Raw genomic sequence first — 20,480 nt, 5'->3', positions numbered from 1 at the left:
AAATTTAATGACATGAAGGACAATTGTGTTGAACCCCAATTCAACGTCTTTCTTCTATCTATGCGTCATTTCTGCAGTCTTTTTACACTTTAGTACAGGGGGGGGGCAAACTGCGGCCCGCCGGGTATTTTTTTGCAGCCCGCCATCATTAATTGTACTTCTGATTACGAATAACTTTTTTTATATATTTTTTAAAAAATATTGACAATAGATTAAAGTTTGAAGAATTTCTTGTTTCGTAAATGTATTATTTCAGTACGTCTTCCTTGCGTCTCGTCTCATACTATGTAACCACTATTTTCTAAATTGAAAATCGATTTCAATAGATATTGATAGTGTGCCGACAGAGCTACAACTTGAGATTATTGATCTGCAGTGTGACACTTATTTAAGAGAATTGCATCGTTGTGAAGAAATCTCCAAATTTTACAATGCCCTTAATTCAGACAATTTCGACCAACTTAAAGATTATGAAAGGAAAATGTTCATTATTTTTGGATCAACCTATATATGTGAACAAACATTTTCGATCATGAACCTCAATAAAAATTCTTTTCGATCAAATATCTCCGATGCCCATTTATAAGCAGCTTTGAGAATATCAACTACAAAATTAACACCTGAATTTAAAAAAATGTTAAAAATTGTACATCAGTTTCATTTTTCTCATTAATTTGTTTGTAATGTTTATTTTTCGTGATAATAAATAGTGTATATCTAAAAATGGTATTTTACTTGCGGCCCGCCGCTCATTTTTAATTCTTGAATTTGGCCCTCCATCCAAAAAGTTTCCCCCCCCCCTGCTTTAGTACATTAATTTCCCAGTTTTATGTTTTATACATAATGAAATATTCAAAATTCAATTAAAACTACATATTAAAATGAAAATACATTTTATTCGAACACATTCAATGCATGGGAATCATTAAAATGAATCCTGAAGTGCCCAAACTCAAGGTTATATAAAATGCGATTGTATAATTTTTTTTTTTGTTAACACCCTTCAAATGTCTCGGCAAATTAAATATTGTCAGTTCAAGAGAAAGTTTGTGAGTCAAAACAGTAAACACATTAAGTTATGAGTGTGTAAGTATGTACTAACCTATAAATGTGCGTTGAATGCGAGGCGTTATGATAATGTGCGGCTAGAGGAAGACGGGCGAGTCGCTGATCTCTTCTCCTTTGAAGCACCGCTCGGCCCAGGGGACCAGGCCACAGGGAAGCACTCACCGCCCGCCACACCAGTCTAAAAATGTAACAATATCATAATACACATTCACTTTAGAAACCCATCAGGTGCCGAAACCATTTTAGTAGGCATACATAATATTATGATAGACACAGTTTCTTCCATAATTTCTCTGCCTGCGATGATAGTATAGATGAAAAACCATGGTGCAAGTCACGAAAGGGGTTGTGGATCTTACTCCTCGCCTCCTAACTTGGTATTGGAAGGGCACCACATGATCGCCTTAATTTTGTATGCATAATAGTATGATATATGCACTTCTGTGGGTCTATTCTACACACAAGGCGGCTATCGACGGCTAAAGTGATAAATATTACCACTTTATCATATTTATGTATTTGAAATATTATAATTGTTACAATAAGTTAGCAGTCCAAACTATAAAAACTGTTTATCTCGCTCTAAAAGTTAACACAGCCAAGTGAGGAGCTATTAAAACATTGCATTTTTTGACAGTTTAGAACTTATTGTAACAATTAACCGCCGCAATACATAAATATGATAAACCACTGTCAACCAACCTTGTGTATAGAATAGCTTTGCTGATGAGTTTAAATAATAATGTTAAGCTGGCCGTAATGAACTAAATATGGGTTACCATGACAAGAGAAACGTTAAAGTAACAACACAGTATGGAGAGAAAAATAAATCTTCGCTGGACAAATCTTAAAATCCAGTGGTAGCTACCCCAGAGATATTAGACTACCTAAAGAGTGTCCAAGAGATTCTGATGAGCTGGATCGATGAGATAATCAAATTTAGCAAGTATGTTGTAACAAAGAATTGAGAATATGTGCGGCTTACCACGATGTCGGGTAAGCCACGATGTATCGCGTGTTTACCTATAACAGTTAGGTTAGGCACAAAATATATGTTACAAATATCCAGCTAGGCAGGCTCCGATCCAACGGATTGTGGATCGAAACGGAACAATAAGACTCTAAAAGGATAAATAAGGTAGGGTGGGTACGATGGCGTTATTACCTGGCTCCATACTCGATATTCAAGTTCAGCGTGTTTCTAAAAGTAATAGGAAATAACAAATAAATATGCTTCTGTAGGCGCCACCCTAATTACATTTTATCATAACAGTTCAAGGGTAGAAAATAAGAAATGAACGAAAGTATTAAAGAATAAGTCCAAAATGGCGTAAGGTTATAGAAAGAATCAACAAACGACACTCATTTTAGGACGGAGAACGAACGCAACTGTTTACTTCCTCGTGAATAACAAGTGGATGGCAATAATCAAAATAATAAAATAATTAAAACATCGTCAAGATAAGGTTTATACAATTTCCCCGGACATCTTGGTGTTGTCCCGTAAACGGCCGAGGGCCGAAGCTCCAACGGACACGTCTTCACTGTGGAGGTCTACACAAGAGCAAGGGATCTATCAGGTTCGATCGAATATCGTTTTTCTCACTCATTCAGGCATGTCGGCAACATACAAGCCGGAGAAATAGTTCTATACTCGGCCGCGAGGTGTAGATAATCATTGCCAGTAGTTAGGAACGATAAATAAAGTATTAAAATATCGTTACAATGTGGCAACGAACCAAGGACAGCGAGGAGAGTCCTTCGTCAATCGTTTTTCGAGATTGGTTGATATGTTGATGATGACATTTATAATGTTTTCTTAAAAATGATCTTTTTATGGAAATGATGAGATTCTTACCTAGGAGCAAGCGCAATAACTGCACTGAGTATTGCGATCAGCCAATATTCCGGTGTGGCCAATGCGGTTTGCATCACCCAATAGTTTGAAGGGAGGCCCATACACTGCACGCATATTGAGTTATAAATCAATGAGAAACCATAGAAGGCACCCAATGATCCCAGCAGCGACAGAACATGAAGAATCGTCTGGAAAGAGTAAAATATCTTATGAATCAAATATAATTTATTACATTAAAAATAAACACTATAAGCAGGCTGGAGTTACCATAGGTGTACACGGGCTGGCTATAGCCAATAGCCCCCAAAATTGATAAGTGATACTGGCCCGAAAAATAAATTGAACAAATCAATTCATGGGGTTATACTGTTTTACGAATAAATTAGACGATGGGAGCGAAATTCTAAAAATCTTTGTAAACAAATGAAGATTTTTTTATCATACGTCTGTCTGTTGCTAATTTAAAAACATAATTACAAGTTACTGAAAACCAATGTCATAATTTCTATTTAAATTGCTTGAACCATTGTTAGTAAGAAACGCTATTAGGTTTTCAGAAGCCGTTACGTAGCCATATTGGCTAACTATTAAGGATCCACCTGCCCTGTAATGGTCATAAATTGAGTATTTGAGGTATCTTTGGATGCCCGAACAATCTGTCAGTGGCGAAGGGTGGAGATAGATACACTAAACTATATCAGTCATACTTATTTGTTTAAATTCCATTAAACTATTTATGTCGGATCTTAACAGCCTACCTCCACCCTTCGCCACTGCCTTTTATGGCATGTATTTATATGATCATAAAATATTAATTTCTAGGATGAGAAAAGAGAGGGCACAATAATAAAATATAATATCTTTCCTACAAAATCTACAGTAGTTGTTCAAATATTCCAAATTCCTAATTTTTTCCTGACAGAGCATGTGGACCCTTAAGAAAGATCAATGTAGACACTTACCCAACTTCTGGTCTCAATAGCAACATGCAGCAACATAACAAAGATACAAGAGCTGGATATCGTGATGCCAAAGATCCAGAGGTCCACACCGCTACCCCAGAAGGTGTGCAAGGCGGTGAAGAAGAGAACGATGCTCTGATACAGGGCATCGGCCATGGCAAGCCAGTACGAGCGGGGGCGGTACGCAGCGCCCAGTCTGGAGGCCGCGTACAGCCCGGGACGTTCCAGTAATAGGGCTTCTGGAGCCGCCCGATCGTACACTCCTGAAATGTTAACAGAATGCAATTGAAATAATCACAGCTTTGATGAATTATTTTTCACTTTGATATTTATTTACTCTACTATCAGGAACACGACATAATTGTATTATAGTATTATACCCCGTTTAAACGTGCATGGAATTACTCTGATGGGCAGTATGTATTATCGTAACCATAACAAGAAAATGCAAGTGTAAACACGTATTATCGTGCAAGTTGCATGACTGCATGCATGGATAAAAAAGTTCAGCGGCTTCTAAATTTTCACACGATAGTTGCAACTTCCACGTTATCAGAGCATGCGCATAAGAAATATAGTGGCAAACTGATAGAAAAAATACAAACTACACCAGTCAGAGGATTTTGATGTTTACCCAATTTTCACAACCTGTCCGAACCTATTAAATCCATCATACAACGACAGCAAATACGTTCGCTAACGCTTGGAGAATGAGATTTGCGAGACAGTCAGTACTTTTATGTATGAACAGTTATTTACACAATATTGGTGTCAGTAAATCCAAGCACGTGTACAGGCGCTATAAGGTAAATTATTATATTCGCTTCTATGCAGAGTATATGGGACGCGTCAAAGTAGTATTTTATGATGAATAGTTGTTAGCCGTTTACTTAATTTATTGGATGTTTAAACTTGATTAAATATACATCAGAAAAACAGCATGTGAATTCGGAAACGAGGGTTCAAATCTGTGACTAACGGCTTCATATATGACTCTCTGACAATACTCCACCACAAGGGAATTATATGGATAACAAATTACCAAAATTTTAAATAGCAGAATAGTTAACAGCTAATTTAATTATCGTGGATTTTAAGGATCATGCAGAGATGGACTATAGAATAAAAGTATCCAACGTCTATTTAAAATGAAGGGTTAGCTACGTTATTTGCACTGTTTATCTTTGGCTCAAGCTTTTTCATTTGATTTTAATGGGTATTCATGAAATCTACTTAATAAAACATTATCACCACACAGAACCTACTTAAGGTAATATGCACACGGTAATTACTTATGGGCCCGACAGGTCGCAGAAATTACGAATATACGAAGTAAAGTGTTAGGTCTATAGTATATGCAACGATTCACGGTAAGATAGAAGGCAGGGTACAAGCCGTGCTCAGTAGCATCCATCCATCGGTTACTACGTAGTGTGTGTAGATATCACATACAAACTCAATCTGAATTAATATTTTTGTCGGTAATCATTTCTTATAAATACAAATTCCTTTCTGTTTCCCTTATGACTGGTGTGATGTGATTAACAATAATTATTGTTGTATGCAAAAGGATTTATAGCAGAATGATAGTATTGCTTACCGATGGCAAGAGGAGGCAACGAGGTGAAGAACAAATTATAAAGCATGAGGAACATTTGGTCGACCATTACGCAGGCTGACCACCCGCAGAATAGTTGAAACCAAAATACCAGGAACACGAATGTCTGAAAAGAAGTGAAAAAATAACAGTAAACAACAAAATAAATAGTACCATCAAAGGCAGATTGGTGACCTGAGCTTGGGAAATTTTCTATCCTATTAATTAATAACAATTTTATTGGTTTCTTAAGGCTATACCTCAGTTGAGGCATGGTCTAAAAAGATCGTGGCTAGGCGATGCGCGGATTGCGGGTCTCGGGTGCAAATCCAACATGCGTCCACCATTTAATGTTCTGTTTATTGTTCTATTAGTAACAATAATAATATATTCATTGACATTTTTTCTTTTTAAAGTAAATGGGTAACGTTGTTAGTCATCTTTACACAATTTAAGAATTAATACCTCCGTCGCCATCACGAAACAAATTGACGTATTGACACCTCGACGTTCGCTCTCAGACTGCCAGCGAGTCCAAAATTTCATCACACAAATAGTTGAAAATTATTTGCCGTTTCACTGAAGTATTGCCCTAATATTATATTTTTCACTAATTTAGTACATTATAAAAAAACGACTGTAACTTTGTCACAGAATAACTCTTGGTGACGTACTTTTGGAAGATGACATTCTATATTTTAGAATGATATGTAGTAAAAGCTGGCATTTTTAGTGTATTTTGTAATTTTCCTTCCTGCACCAGTTAGATAGGGATTCTGCGAGATTTTACCAAATGCTTTAACGGTTCCGCAATATAAAAAGGTTGGGAATCACTGAAAGATCGTAGAGCTCAAGATGTATCTTTTCTGTCACTGTTTGGCCTATGCATGAGACTGAAGGCGAAAGATTAGTCTATCAATCATGTATCGACAGACATACACATTGCATTGCGCTGATAAAATTAATGGATAAAAATAGATGTGAAACTTACGGCATTTTTGTAGAAAAAGTATAGGATCATTCTGGCAAGTCGATTGTAGCACCAATGCCCGTGAACCAAAAGGAATCTTTCTAAATATTTAAATCGAGAGATGGCAAAATCTGACGCCATCACAGCTTGCATACCCTCCATTCCGGATATTCCTGAAATGTAAAAAATATAAATAGTAAGACAGTATTTATTGTCCCACGGTGGCCGCGCGGCATAAGCGTTGGACTACAAAGCCGTGGGTCCCAGGTTCGAATCCTGGGTCTGGCAAGTACAAAAATTGTTTTTCAATTTGTGTGTGTCAGGGTATGGACCTAATAGGTTGAGCAAGTGGCTGACATCCATTTCTCGTAAAAAACAAAAATCTGTCAATACAAACCTCCACTCTGTGGAGGCCCATATGATCCTATCAGGATCGGACATGGTCGAAAAAAAAAAAAAAAAAAAAATTTATTGTCCCAGGTAGGCGCGGCTTTACCTTAAGGGTTCGTTGGGTCCATCCCCACATCGTTATCATGTCAAAAATACACGTCCGATATTTTTATCATTGTCATAATATACCAACTGAACTGCATGATTAAATGATCTATTTAATTTATTTCATCTATCTAAATCCTTAGCAATTTTATAAAGATATTTATTATTATTATACCTACAAAGAAATTGGTCAATGGTTGTAAATAATGCAATAACATAATGATAATGACGTGGCATTAAACTAATTAATTAAATTAAATACGCCCTATTTCACAATGACACATATGTACAAATTAAGAAAGCTATGGCGTCTATTTTTCACTAACCGGGGTCAGTCAGTTCCATACCATCGCCACGGTACAAATCTCGTTCTACAAAGTATGTTAATGCATTAGCGTTATTATACGCAAACTAGGGAGCGAATCAAATAACCTCTAGGTGAGTAAAAATGCTCGCTGTATGTCGTTGTTCAAAAAAATGGTAAGTCTATAATAATAATCATTATTATTAATTAAGTTAATATTTTTAAGGACGCTTTTTAGATGTGATAAAGTAACGACTCAGATAATTATATTATTTATTCTGAAAAAATTACTCATTTCCTCATTAATAGAATCATATTATTATAAGTATCTTGGTGCAATGTAATGTATAATATGAGAAAGTAGGTAGGTATGTATAATTAATGGCTTAACCCCACCACCTAGAAAGTCGTCGAGCCGCCACTGGTCCCAGGTTCGAATCCTGGGTCTGGCAAGTACACATATTGTTTTTTAATTTGTGGATGAATCAGAGTATGGACCTAATAGGTTGAGCAAAGACTGAGTCGGATTTCAACCCGTATCCATCGCAATACAGGCGAGAGATTTATTAATTAGGCTAATAGATTGAAGTACTATCCATGGCCCCCACATCCTGAAGCAGGCCCAGGCCAGGATCTTTGGCGGGCCTCCCTGTCTATCGCTAAGGTTAAAGGCAGTGTGACGCTCTACGGAGCGTTTTCCGAATAGTGTAGGAAGGTAAACTATGGGTAAGTATTTAGTGTATTCTTAGCGATTTTTTTGTATCTTAGAATACATTGACTTGAATTATTGAGTTGTCGAGTAGGTATCGATATATAATAATCAAATATAGAAAATATTGTACAACCACATATTTATAAATATTAATACTATTCTTAAAGTAAAACAGCGCCCGTAGGCAATTTTTCCTTCGCTTTTAGAGCAAATTTGGGATGTGTGTTTATCTCACTTATCTTATCCACTCGCCACGCTGGGCCCCCCTAAGTCTGGGCCCTGAGCTACAGCCCTGTCAGCCACCCCCTTGTGGGGCCCTTGGTACTATCCATAAAGAGATTACTGTTACCAACTATGCAGCTGGGGTTTCAACTTTTGTTATTAATCCCACTTGGTCCAGGATTGTTTCTGAGCCTATTGCAAATTAATGTATCTTCAATGTAGATTGTTGAATGTTAAGCCTAGTACCCACGCACGTCCTTGCTTGATCGAGCATGTTGACTTGGAAGCATGCTCGTCGTTGCGTCCACACAGTCGAGCAACTCGACACAGGACGCTGTGAGGCCACACTAGCCTTGCCGGTGTGTCCTCACTCCCTCACTCAATTTACATCGCGCATGAATTACACACCTTCAATATTTTTCAGATAGCGCAATTTGTTCGAACAAAAAACCATCGAGCCGGATGGTACACACGTTGAGACATGTTGGAATCAGCGTAAAACCATCGAGCAAGAATGTGCGTGTGTACTTACTATAACATTATGTACGTATTTAGTTTTAATTACCTATTCCGACATCAGCCGTTTGTATCATAGAAACATCATTGGCACCATCTCCAACTGCCAAAGTCGTAACTCCCATTTCTTCTTTTACAACCTGTAAATGACAAACATGCATAATAATAAAAACCCATAAGTTGTGTGATAAAATTTTTGTAATGGTTTTTACAAAATCCTAACTCTACCTTGACAATGTACGCTTTCTGAAGAGGTGTGGCTCGACAGCACAATACCGATATGCACCGCCTCGTAAGCTCTAAGAAAGGCCGCGTAAGGTTGGATCGCTTATCTAGAATGAAGGTAAGGGTCTTCCCATCGACCACGAGAGCGCGCCCTTTGCTGGATCGCGACGGAAATGGACTGACTACTATTCCATTGCCATCGTCTGTGATTCCTATATTGTCCATATTGTCAAGATAGCATCTGTAAACGAAAAACACATTGTGTTAAAAAATATACATCTGCATATAAATTGCCACTTTGTAGGTTTACAATGACAGCAATCGTTGTTTGATGTAAATTTGACTTAATTACATCATTATAATATATGGCACAAAGCATGAAAAACATTTATGTAAAGGAATTCAAATGAATTTATTTATAAGAATCACAATTTGGTACCCCCTTTATAGGGTATCTGCAGATCTCTTGAAATTTTAAAATAAAAATGTCAATTTTATCTTAAACTCATGATTTTGTGTTTATTCAAATATTGTATTGTATTATCAAAATGTTGTAACCCATTGAAGCATAGAAAATGGCTGGATTTCTAATTTCCAATATTTTGATAATAATATGTACAGGTACAGAATAAAGAAATGTACATAACAAAATTTGATTGCCTATACAAAGAACACATTGTAAAAAATTAAACACATTTGACAGCCCCAAACTACAGGATATGACCCCATTTTCGACAAAATTATTTTTATTGCACTTTTCCTTGGATTAAACATATCATTTGAATTGAGATTTGATCTTCTGTATTCGTTTAAACCCAGTTTAGTATGTGGCAAAACACTGTATCTCAATGGAGATATATTTTGCAATTGCATTTTATCTTTTCCCTGGAAATTTTAACTGTTAACAAATAATATAATATAATATCATGTATATACAGTGTTTTTATTTGGCGCAGGCCATTGTACCAGTACACATAATAAATATTAAATCGGGAGAAACTGTTTTAACTAATTACCGTATAGTCGACTCGGCTTGGTCTTTGCTCCGCGCCATAAGTTTCAGCAACTCGACTTGCGGGGGAAAAAGTTTGGCAGAGTATGCCACATTAATGGCTGTCTCAGGCTTGTCCCCTGTCAGCACCCAGATGACGATGCCGGCCTCGAGCAGAGCGGCGATGGTGTGCGGAACGCCTTCTTGGAGCCTATCTTCGATCCCCGTAGCACCTAATAAAATGAACTCGCTTTCTAGACTGCTATAAGCTTCGCGGATTTTTCTTTCTCTATTATCCAGTGCCAGTTCGGCGCTCTTAAGTTCTTCCGCCCAATTTTCGTACTCCTCTATTGTGATGGTGCGCTTGGCCACTACGAGAGTCCGCAATCCTTGCCGGCCGTACGCATCTATCTGCTGCTGCGTTCTCATGAGAGCGGCCCTTTCCGCCGAACCTTCGGGCGACGGTACCAACACTTCCAACAGAGTCGTGTCAGCGCCTTTGCAATAGACCGTGACGACGGGAGAATTCGGAAGTCTCACCACCACCGACATGCACTTTCTGGTAGAGTCAAATGGAAGAACATTCAACACGGGAATAGATAAAAATTCCCCATTCAGACTAATAACGGCTTCTCTCGGGTTTCTTTTTTCCAGGCGGCATCCGTAAGCTAAGGCAGCTTCCACTAAAGCGAGTTCATCGGGACTTTCGGCTTCGAATATCGGTCTCACTACTGTCGGCGTCAGTTCTGATATCGTCGAAGAGTTTAGAGAACTTTTACCGTTTTCAGCATTCTTATCTCGGTTAAATATTTGAGGGATCTGAAGAAATTTTGGTCTCTCGGGGGGCGATGAAGGAATAGGCGGTAAACCGGTCTGTGGACGGGGTGATGGCAGAGTAGAAGCGGGAGGTGAAGGAGTGACAGATCTGGATTCGGTCAATCGTGAATATTTCTCAGTGGTCATCGGAGGCTGCTTGGTTTTAATTCTGGTCCCGTTAGCGATGAACTTTGGAGTGCGACTCGCACTCGTAGGAGTTTCAACAATACCGCTGGCATTCATACTATCATGATGAGGAGTTCTACTGACTACGACTGTGTTACAGAGGGCTAAAACTAAAAGGAACTCCCTGACCCGTTGGGCTTGAGTTCCGTCGGTGAAGTTGTTCGATGAGAGTTCTTCTAAAAGTTGGGCGTTGGCGATGATTGGAGTGGTAGTTTCGGGAGTGCTAACCGGAGATCCCATCGGATGATGCGTTCTCTCCGGAGAATTATGATTGTAGTCGACTCCGCCGATAGCACATCTCCTGAACACCATTTTGTTTTCGGTGAGTGTTCCTGTCTTGTCGCTGAAGATGTACTCGATCTGGCCGAGCTCCTCGGTGATATTGAGAGCTCGGCACTCTATTCTCTTGTCCGTGGTCGGATCGTACAGGTCCACGTTGTTGTGTATGTGGTAAATTTGGACGATCTTTGTCATTTCTATCGTCACATACAGCGACAGAGGTATCATCACCTGAAATGTTAAAAGAATAGGTTTCTTTGAAAAACAATTGTCCTTCCAAATCATATTATTAAATATAATCGCGGAGGTGAGTGATAAATTCACAAATTCACATACGTAAACTTACTTAACCAGCTGATTTTGGTAAAAAATTCAATTAAAATATGATAATACTGTGTACTTCATTGGTATTTACATAAAAATCCATTCATTATGAATAAATTCAATTTAACTCCATTAAAAGTAACTGACCTGCAGAATAATAATGTACGTCCAAAAACTAAGCAATCCCTCATAGGATGGCTCCCAAGCGTAAGGTATATAGGGCGGCAAGGGTCTGGTGGGTCCGTGGTTCATCCCGATGCCATGAGTGGGCTTGACGCCGGGAAGAACGGGAGCATACTTATTGAGCCAAAGGGTGCAGCCGACGGCACCCACGCAGCACATCACCAGTAGCATCAGAACGCACCAGATTACATCCGTGTTCATTTGACGTTCGAGACGGGACCGTTTATACCGCGGCCCACCATTGTTAAGCATGGCTTTCGTTTCGTGACCTGAAATATAATAAAATAATAAGTATCTTAAGGGTTTTATAAATATTATAATTTATTATTATGGAACATAAAAATGTCAGGTATAATGTGTTAAGTTTTTAATCCAAAATTTTTGCCTACTTCCCGTATAACCAAATTTAAAATGCAGTATACAGATGCTGATGTGGTAACACTATATTTCATTTAAATTTGGAGGCGATACAGTACTCCAAACATTGGGTCTCTATACGACAGTAATGATCCCATCGATCTGAAACTTCAGAAGTTCTTAACTTTTAGAGACCCAACGTCTGTCGCAGTAACATTCTCAACCTTTGGAACATGAAGTCTACTGCCACAGAAGTTCTCAAACTTTGGGACCTTACATCCGTTTTAATGACACACTCATTTTTATGGAATTAGAGCCGGCCCCCTGCGTTTGGGGGCGGGCGGGGACCGAAGGATTGGGGCCCCCCATAGAACAGATGAATAAATAGAATTCCGATAGGCTATAGGTACCATACACTACATTTTGATGCAGGGTTTTGAATGTGTGAGTATCCTACGAAGATGAGCCACACAGTACAGACGTGGAATAGTGTGTGTTGCAACCTTCAAATACATCAATATTGAATGAGCGTCAGTGCATAAACCGAGAGCAGTCGTCAGAAGGACAAGCTAAGAATGACGCATTCTTGACACATGTTTAAGTTTATCCCATATTCTTCCACACCCGTTAGGTATTTCAGTTCCCATTATTTCCGACATCCCTGGGCCCCCCTAATGTGCGGCACACCACTATATTATATTAATAATTAGTATGCCTTAATACCTCTACCTACTTACAAAAAAATCGCATCGTTTTTTTGCAAGCGAAATAACTAAAATATGTTAATTTAGGGAATTGAAACAGGGATAGGTAGGTATGTAATTATTCTTCAGTGTTCCGCAATTATTATAATATGTCGGGACGTGAAAGGTTGGGAAGCACTGCTGTTCGCTGTCAACATTGTTAAAATGACAAAATGACAATAAAATAATATCAATTAAAAAAAGGAGGAAATGAATTTATTTGAAGTGACAATAATATAGAGTCGAACGGCCGCGAAAAAACTTGTCAATCGTCGAAAATTAGAAAAAAAAAGTTTGTCATAACAAAATATAATAACGGCATTTCAATGAATTATTTATGAATGAGATTCACTCACTTGGAAAACGCAAATTGCCGCAAGTTAATTTTGCGCTTATAAACTTTCACCGGGCAGCGAAAAAATATATTATTTAAATCACGATAAAAAGACTATCTACCTAAGTAGGTACTTGTGTTTATGCCCAGTAATGCAGCGTCCTTGCAGATACTTTTTTATAAAGCATAAAAATATTTAAGTAAATATCCTAAATATTGTACCTAATCTGTCTTCTATAAGCTGGCGTTCACGTCACGTCGTTTGCGGACGGAAAGCATTGTACGATCGCGTTCGACTGTTGCAAGTTTTCAATTGGAGGGAACGAGGGAATGCAGTGTTAAGATGCTGAAGCGGGGGGAAACCGCACGCCAGCTTATAGGAGACAGACCTAGATATTACTATAGTCTTATATTGAATTATGTGTTAAGTAAAGTAGGTACCTAGTACTTATTGTCTTTGTGTTTTGCGTGTCATATTTTGTATTAAACTCATAATTTACAATATTCGCTTCATGCAAATAAACTAATTTGAATCTGAATACTATTAGGCTTCGGCCACATAGGCAGGTGCCTTGCTTGGTGGCTACGTGCTAGGTGAAATATCCTATTGACACTATTCTATCGCAATGGCCACACTGCACGCTTCGCGCCTCGCAACGTGATGATTAGTCACCTCGTGAGTCTCCCGGCGAACAAATGTGTTGGTTATTTTTATTGTGTCACCTAGTGATTTTGCCATTGTCTAGGGATTTTGCGAGATGGCGGATGTTTCTTCAGTATGACAAACGTCACACACCGTATATTTTGATCGATGCGATGAATTATCATAATATTATTTCGAAATAGAAAACATCCGTGACAAAAATGTTCAATTATTCTATGACTATACAAGCGTTGAATTATTTAAGAAGCTTTTCCTGCATAGTTAAAATTATCAATATATTCAAATTATTTGTAAAAAAATCACTAGTTCTATAACAATGATCAATTTATATTTTTAAATGTCAACATAATAAATGTAGGTATGTAGGTTATTGAAAAAGATTTTAATAGCTATATTTTTATTGATAAGCACCTACTTCTGTTTTTTTTAATGTTTAAGAAATACCGGTATTCAATAAGAAATACTGGAAAACCGGTATTGCAATCCCTGGACGCAGTGAACGATATTTCTGCCAACTAATAATTATATTTCAGAGAACTAATAATTTTTCTCCTCCATTTCAAGCACATGCCTTCACCCCCCGCTGCCGTACCAACTACAAAGAGCACTATGACGCGTCGGCCATAATATAAGTCGCAATGTATATAATTCATTCATTCAAGAGGATTATCGGGAAAACTAAATAATATGTTGTGGCGACGTGCCAATAGCAGAGGTGTGGAGAGAAACGTTGAAAAATCGTTTAATTACCTGTATACACGACGATACCCTCCACATAGTCTGTGTTCTTGACCCTGCATTCCCTCAGCAGCAGGTTATCGGACGAAAGAGGAACCCTCCTTCCATTGGGGTGGACGACGGCTCCATGGAAACGGTAGATCTTCGTCGATGGAGCGTCCACTTCGACGACGCTTACGAATTTTCCAGCGGTGAATGTCGATTGCTGCAAAGAAAAAATATTTTTTTTATAAATGCATTGCTTGTATTTTAAAAACCCTGATAAACTGAGGATACACTTTGATTTTGGTATACAGAATATTGAAGACCGGGACATTGATCGCAGACAAACAACAAAAAATTAAGTAGGTATATTTTGATTGCCTATATATGGAGTCATGGACCCTGAAGGCAGGGAGCGGAAGGCAATTGATGCCTTTGAGATTTGGTGTTGGCGCCGAATGCTTCGTATTCCTTGGACGAAGCACAGGACGAACCAGTCAATCGTCCAGAGACTGCAGATAGAGACGAATTCTGCAGTTTATTGGACATATTATCCGGCGCGGACCGGACACCCTGGAGAGACTGGTGGTTTTGGGTGGCCTCCAGGGAAGGCGAAGCAGAGGTAGAGCGTCTGCGCACTGGAGCGACCAAGTGAAAAAGCTAACTGGGGACACCATTCATTCTTACCTGAGAGAAACGGAAGATCGATGGAAAGTCTTGGTCGCTCAAAGGATGGCAAAATCAAAAAATGGTCACGATCCTCAGCCATGAGTGTACGACCATGAGATATATAAAAAGATGTAGACAAAACCATGTTATATAGAGATGTACCCAGAATATTATATAAAATTGAAGCAAAATTTTACAAAATATAAATGTCACAAAAGGGTGGGAAAGGGTTTTGCGAGTCGCTAGTACATTATTTTCAAAAGTGGGTTCCACAGAACAGATATATAAATATAATTCAGAAAGGCTATACCCCGATAGACTAAATTTTGACGCAGGGTTTTGAACGTGTGAGTGTCCTACGAAAGTGAAACACACATGATAGACGTGCAATAGTGTCTGTTGCAACCTTCAAATACACAATTATTGAATGAGTGAGTGCATAAACCGAGAACAGTTAGAACGAAGGACAAGTTTAGAATGACACATTCTTCCACACTCGAGATCGGTTGTCTGTGGAGTTAGGTATTTCAGTTCCCATTAATTCTGTGTTCCCTGGTGACTTCACATTATGCCTCGAAAGTAAATGTTCATCCAACGTATGCTTCCAGTGGTCACATATCCTTGCGAAATCTGAATCCTCATTTCGGTACAATAATTATAAAATAATCGTGTAAACTGGTATCACGGCAACCATCTTTAGTATTTATACACGATATTATATTAATTCACTTGGCTATATGTATATATTGTCGCCAATGTATTTAAAGGTATACAGCGAATTCAGTAGGTATTTTTAAAAAATAGCAATATAATAATCATATGTTCTTGGTTCTTTTACTTGTATATCTTTCGCTACACCAGTTACTTCCGGAGATAAGTTATTTATTATGTCATAATTATTAAAAAAAAAACAACAGCTGCAGTATAAATATAATATCCATTTTGTGCTGTAAACTCAATATGGAGTATTTGTGTTATAGATAATATTTATATTGTACAGATATTGTTTTACACAGAAAGTCTACAACCAATCAGTTTTACGCTATATTGCTATTAATTTTTATATTCATAGCCCATAGTCAAATCAATTACAAACGATTCGTGAAAACGATAAAGGTGGCCTTTGAACAAAACATACTTCCGGATTTGTAGAAATGTTTGACCGTGTTTTAAACCAAGTCACCGCGTATTTTTACATTATTTATTCATAGTATCGAAAAACAATAATAATAATTGTATTAGATACTCATTACACCAATGAAGCGTCAAAAAATGGATCCAGATAAATATTTTCAGAAGTGACAATACTTTTTATTGTAAGTATTCAAATGACAGCTGAAGGAAGATTCAAATTTAGAAAATTCATATCAAAGAGGTTTAGTTTAGGACTACCTACGTATTATTGTAATAGCATTATTACTTTGATACGTTACGTGGGAGATTCAAACAATAATCTCAGAAAACATTTTCTATGCACGTTTATAGAATATGTAACGTTACGTCACACGATAGAATAATAATTTATTTCGAATTTATTATCCAATGATCGCTCGTGTAATGCAAACAGACACGCGATGTACATAATATACCACACAATATTCCGATCAATGGGTTATGGAGTCATAAATTACATCTAAAATCTAGTTCAACGTTTTCCAAATCTCCCAAACTTCTCATCATGCCTTGAACATCCAACAATATGTTGAAGACGTCACCCAATGTTACATGCACAATTTCCATCCATTAAACAGTAGGTATATACATATTACATAATACCTATATAGAACATGCGCGGGATATTGGGTATATATTATTTTGAATTAAGTGGATAAAAAGTCTTTCCTTTCAGTTACCTAGGACCTAGGTACTTAAAATTATGATGTATTTAAATTGTAAACATAATGTTACACAACTCAGGTGAGAGAGCAAATAAGCATATAATTGCAAGGCATACTTGGCATATCAACGAAGGAACTATACGTTAAAGTTCCCACCAACACCCGTCATATATGCACAGCCGTAGAAGAGGTACCTACCATAAATAAATTCTATGTTCGCTGAGAGGTACATAATATACAGTGGCGCGTTTCTGTAACGCAACATGACTCAATTGATTCGCTACAAGATTTAAAAGGGGGCCTCGAACAAACAATAAATTATTTAAGTACCTATACAAAAATCTTAACGATAAAAGACGTTTGTTTTAATAATGCTTTTTTTATATCATCGTTCACATCGAGATATTTTCACGTCTCATGTAAAAAAATATTACCTAAATACTCCGAAAAAAGCGGATCGAAAAATCATGGAAGCTTTTTCCCAAATACAAAATTCCTAGATATACTCTTGTAAGTATGTGTGTGTTATGATTTGTAAAGAGGAGTCTGTTTAAACCAAAGCGCTGGAGCGGAGCTCGGAACAGGAGCATGGAGCACATTAGCAATAGGATTTTACCCGGAGCAAGAGCGGAGCCGGAGCACCGAAAATTTGTAGTGCTCCACTGGTCCGGATGTTTTTTATTATTACCTCTCAAATTTTCGGCCTAAAATCCAATGAAAATAGTATATTTTGACACTTTGCAACACTGGAATTATTTGAAATATGGCAACACTGCCGAATGATAAATAACCTCAATTTTTTGACAGAAGAGGCAAACAATGAGAGACGATTTGCTGTCTGAAATTTTGTTTGAAAGAAATAATGCAAATGACGATTATTTTAAAACTAAGTACTTATTTTTTTATTTTTTTAACATTTGTATACATAATAATATAATACTGAGCGGAGCTGTGAGAGAGCGGCGTGGAGCCGGAGCAAGTATTAATTAGGTCCCGGAGCGAAGCAACTCAAAAAAGGGTCCGCTCCAACGCTCTGGTTTAAACGAATAAACTAATTATTAAATGCAATTAAAAAATGTTTATAAATTTAAATGAACGCATTTTTTTATCGTATGGGGCCTCAAATGATCAGTGCGTCGGGCATCTATGTTACTAAACGCGCCACTGACAATATAATATTATTATGTAGGTACTAGACGACACTATTATTTAAAATTAAAATTAAAATTTAAAATTAAAATTAAAATTTAAAATTAAAATTTAAATTTAAAATTAAATTAAAAAAATATATTAAAAACGTTACTTAGTGCGATTTTTGACGAATAAAACGAAAAGTGTGTGGAATTAATATAAAGTGACAAATTAATTTATTTGAGAATATTTGAGTGTAAAAGGAGATATTCGTCTAATATTACTAATTCTCGGAGAGCCAAAAGCGACATGGGTTTGGGATGGGGTTCTTCTATGTATCTGTAAATAAATGAATTAATTAATTTACAGCATCGATTCGACTCGCCCTTTTCGTCTTTACTGAGTCATAATGTTATAAGCATTATTATTAATTTGGCTTATTTTACTCATTTATCAATAACTATTGTTTAGATTATTCCTGTCACAAACGGATTTATGATATTATCAATTATTATATTATAATAATATCATAATTTAACTAATACTACTGTAATATTATTTGATTTCAATGTAATAAGTAGGTACCGACTTTGTATTTAAAAAGTAAGATTATATATAAAACACGTGACCTTCTAGAGGTGATCATGTATTTTTTTTAAATCTTATTTATTTACAAATCAATTGTACAGTGCACTAGTCAAGGTTAAATACAATATTTTAAAAAAAACTTATGATTATCATAAGAAAACGGAAGGCCAGTGCATTTCCGAATTTGCTACAGAGGTTACAAAAGAATCCCTAACAACAAACTAATATAAAATTGCAGAATAGTCAGAATTTTATTACAACGTTTTTCTTAGCTCGTATTCTTATTTGTCCGGTACAAATCTTGCAATCGATTTTAACTAACTTCCCGACTAGCTATACATTTGAAACTTTTAGAATATATCAGAACACGATGCCAATGCATTTTTTAAATACTTTTAGCCATCTTTTAGTAGAATTGATTTCATTTTCAGTTAATTCTATTTTGAATGAAAACTTATTTCGGAAGAAATCCGTAAAAAGTAAAACTATTATTGGTTGCTAAGTGGGTCCTAGCAACTAAATTATTAATATTAATATATACGTGCATTACTATGGAAATCAATATGACATTTCAGTATTATTTCTATCAATTACAATTTTTTTTGATCGTTTAAGCTAGTCAAGTTAAGTTTATATGATTCAACAAAAAATTTAAAAACGTTGTACTTATATAAAAAGTTCTTTTTATCTTGTAATTAATTATTGTTGAAAAAAATCGAGACGAATGATAAAACATTGATCGCCGGCAAAAACATAGGTAGTTCAATTTTCAGTACAGTATTTATCATTTTTTTGCTTTATTCAGGAAAATTAATATTAGGTATAAACAGGAATATAAATCACACGCTTGATTTTTATGTAGGTACGCCCAATTATTTCAAATTATAAAGGTAACATTTTTTTAATATCTTTGTTTATAAATCTGTCCACGCCAACAATTATTTCATGGCTACGTAGATACAATAATGGACAGGGTACAAGAGGACAACATAAAATGACTACTAGACATTTCGTGCCCTAGTAAAATATTAAACATAAGGTAGATTGTAATTATTAAGTAGATACTAATCACAGTAATCACTAATGGTAATGACAGCTATTGATTGATTGAAGAAACTAATATAAATTACGTTATTAAAACAACGATTTAAACCAAATCAAAGTAGGTACCAGTGACGAAGACTCCATACTAGGCGGTTATTTAAAGCCTACCTTCTTAAGAAAAATATTTTTTAATTGCATATTGACATATTTTATATACTTAATCACTTCATTATTTTATGTTATATAAAAATAATTTATTTTGCCAACGAGAGATGTCGTATATGTAGGAATGTATTACAGTATTACACAGTTTACAAAACAACTGCAAATGTATTAAAAAATATACCACAGTGCGCCGTAAATAAATAATAAACGCCGCGACGTCTCGACGTAAATAAATCTCCGATGATTTCTGAATTTTTTTCGTATGGACTTTACGTCTCGTAACCTCAGCAAGTCTGCTGATTTGTACGAAATAAGGTAAGCTCCTATCGCAGAGCCTAAGACATTCGCGCATAATAATGTTGTCACGACTGCGCACTTTGTCCATAATCATTAATAATTAGATAATTAAAAAAAATAATTTCAACGGCGTTTAATCGAATATTAATAAATAAGTAATTATATATTGTTTTTATAATTAAAAATAAATTTTATCTAATGATTTTTGATGGGTATACATGT

At 36.4% G+C, this 20,480-nt stretch overlaps 1 protein-coding gene across 1 annotated transcript in view; it reads right to left on the bottom strand.

Annotated features, from left to right (window-relative positions):
* The window catches only part of LOC147063960 (phospholipid-transporting ATPase VD), a 314,315-nt gene that overhangs the window by 986 nt on the left and 292,849 nt on the right, over positions 1 to 20,480 (bottom strand). The window contains exons 4-13 of the mRNA XM_085959028.1: positions 14,557 to 14,749; positions 11,673 to 11,977; positions 9,946 to 11,432; positions 8,933 to 9,170; positions 8,754 to 8,844; positions 6,477 to 6,628; positions 5,489 to 5,612; positions 3,889 to 4,151; positions 2,927 to 3,114; positions 1,103 to 1,246 (exon numbers count right to left, since the gene is read on the bottom strand). Coding sequence (XP_085815154.1) covers positions 1,103 to 1,246; positions 2,927 to 3,114; positions 3,889 to 4,151; positions 5,489 to 5,612; positions 6,477 to 6,628; positions 8,754 to 8,844; positions 8,933 to 9,170; positions 9,946 to 11,432; positions 11,673 to 11,977; positions 14,557 to 14,749 — 3,185 coding nt within the window. The remainder of the gene's footprint in view (positions 1 to 1,102; positions 1,247 to 2,926; positions 3,115 to 3,888; positions 4,152 to 5,488; positions 5,613 to 6,476; positions 6,629 to 8,753; positions 8,845 to 8,932; positions 9,171 to 9,945; positions 11,433 to 11,672; positions 11,978 to 14,556; positions 14,750 to 20,480) is intronic.

Source organism: Rhyacophila brunnea, unplaced genomic scaffold (assembly GCF_057557595.1).
Source record: "Rhyacophila brunnea isolate RB1 unplaced genomic scaffold, BYU_Rbru_1.0 scaffold_8, whole genome shotgun sequence".
Lineage (NCBI taxonomy): Eukaryota > Metazoa > Arthropoda > Insecta > Trichoptera > Rhyacophilidae > Rhyacophila > Rhyacophila brunnea.
This window is presented reverse-complemented; position numbering and strand designations above follow the sequence as displayed.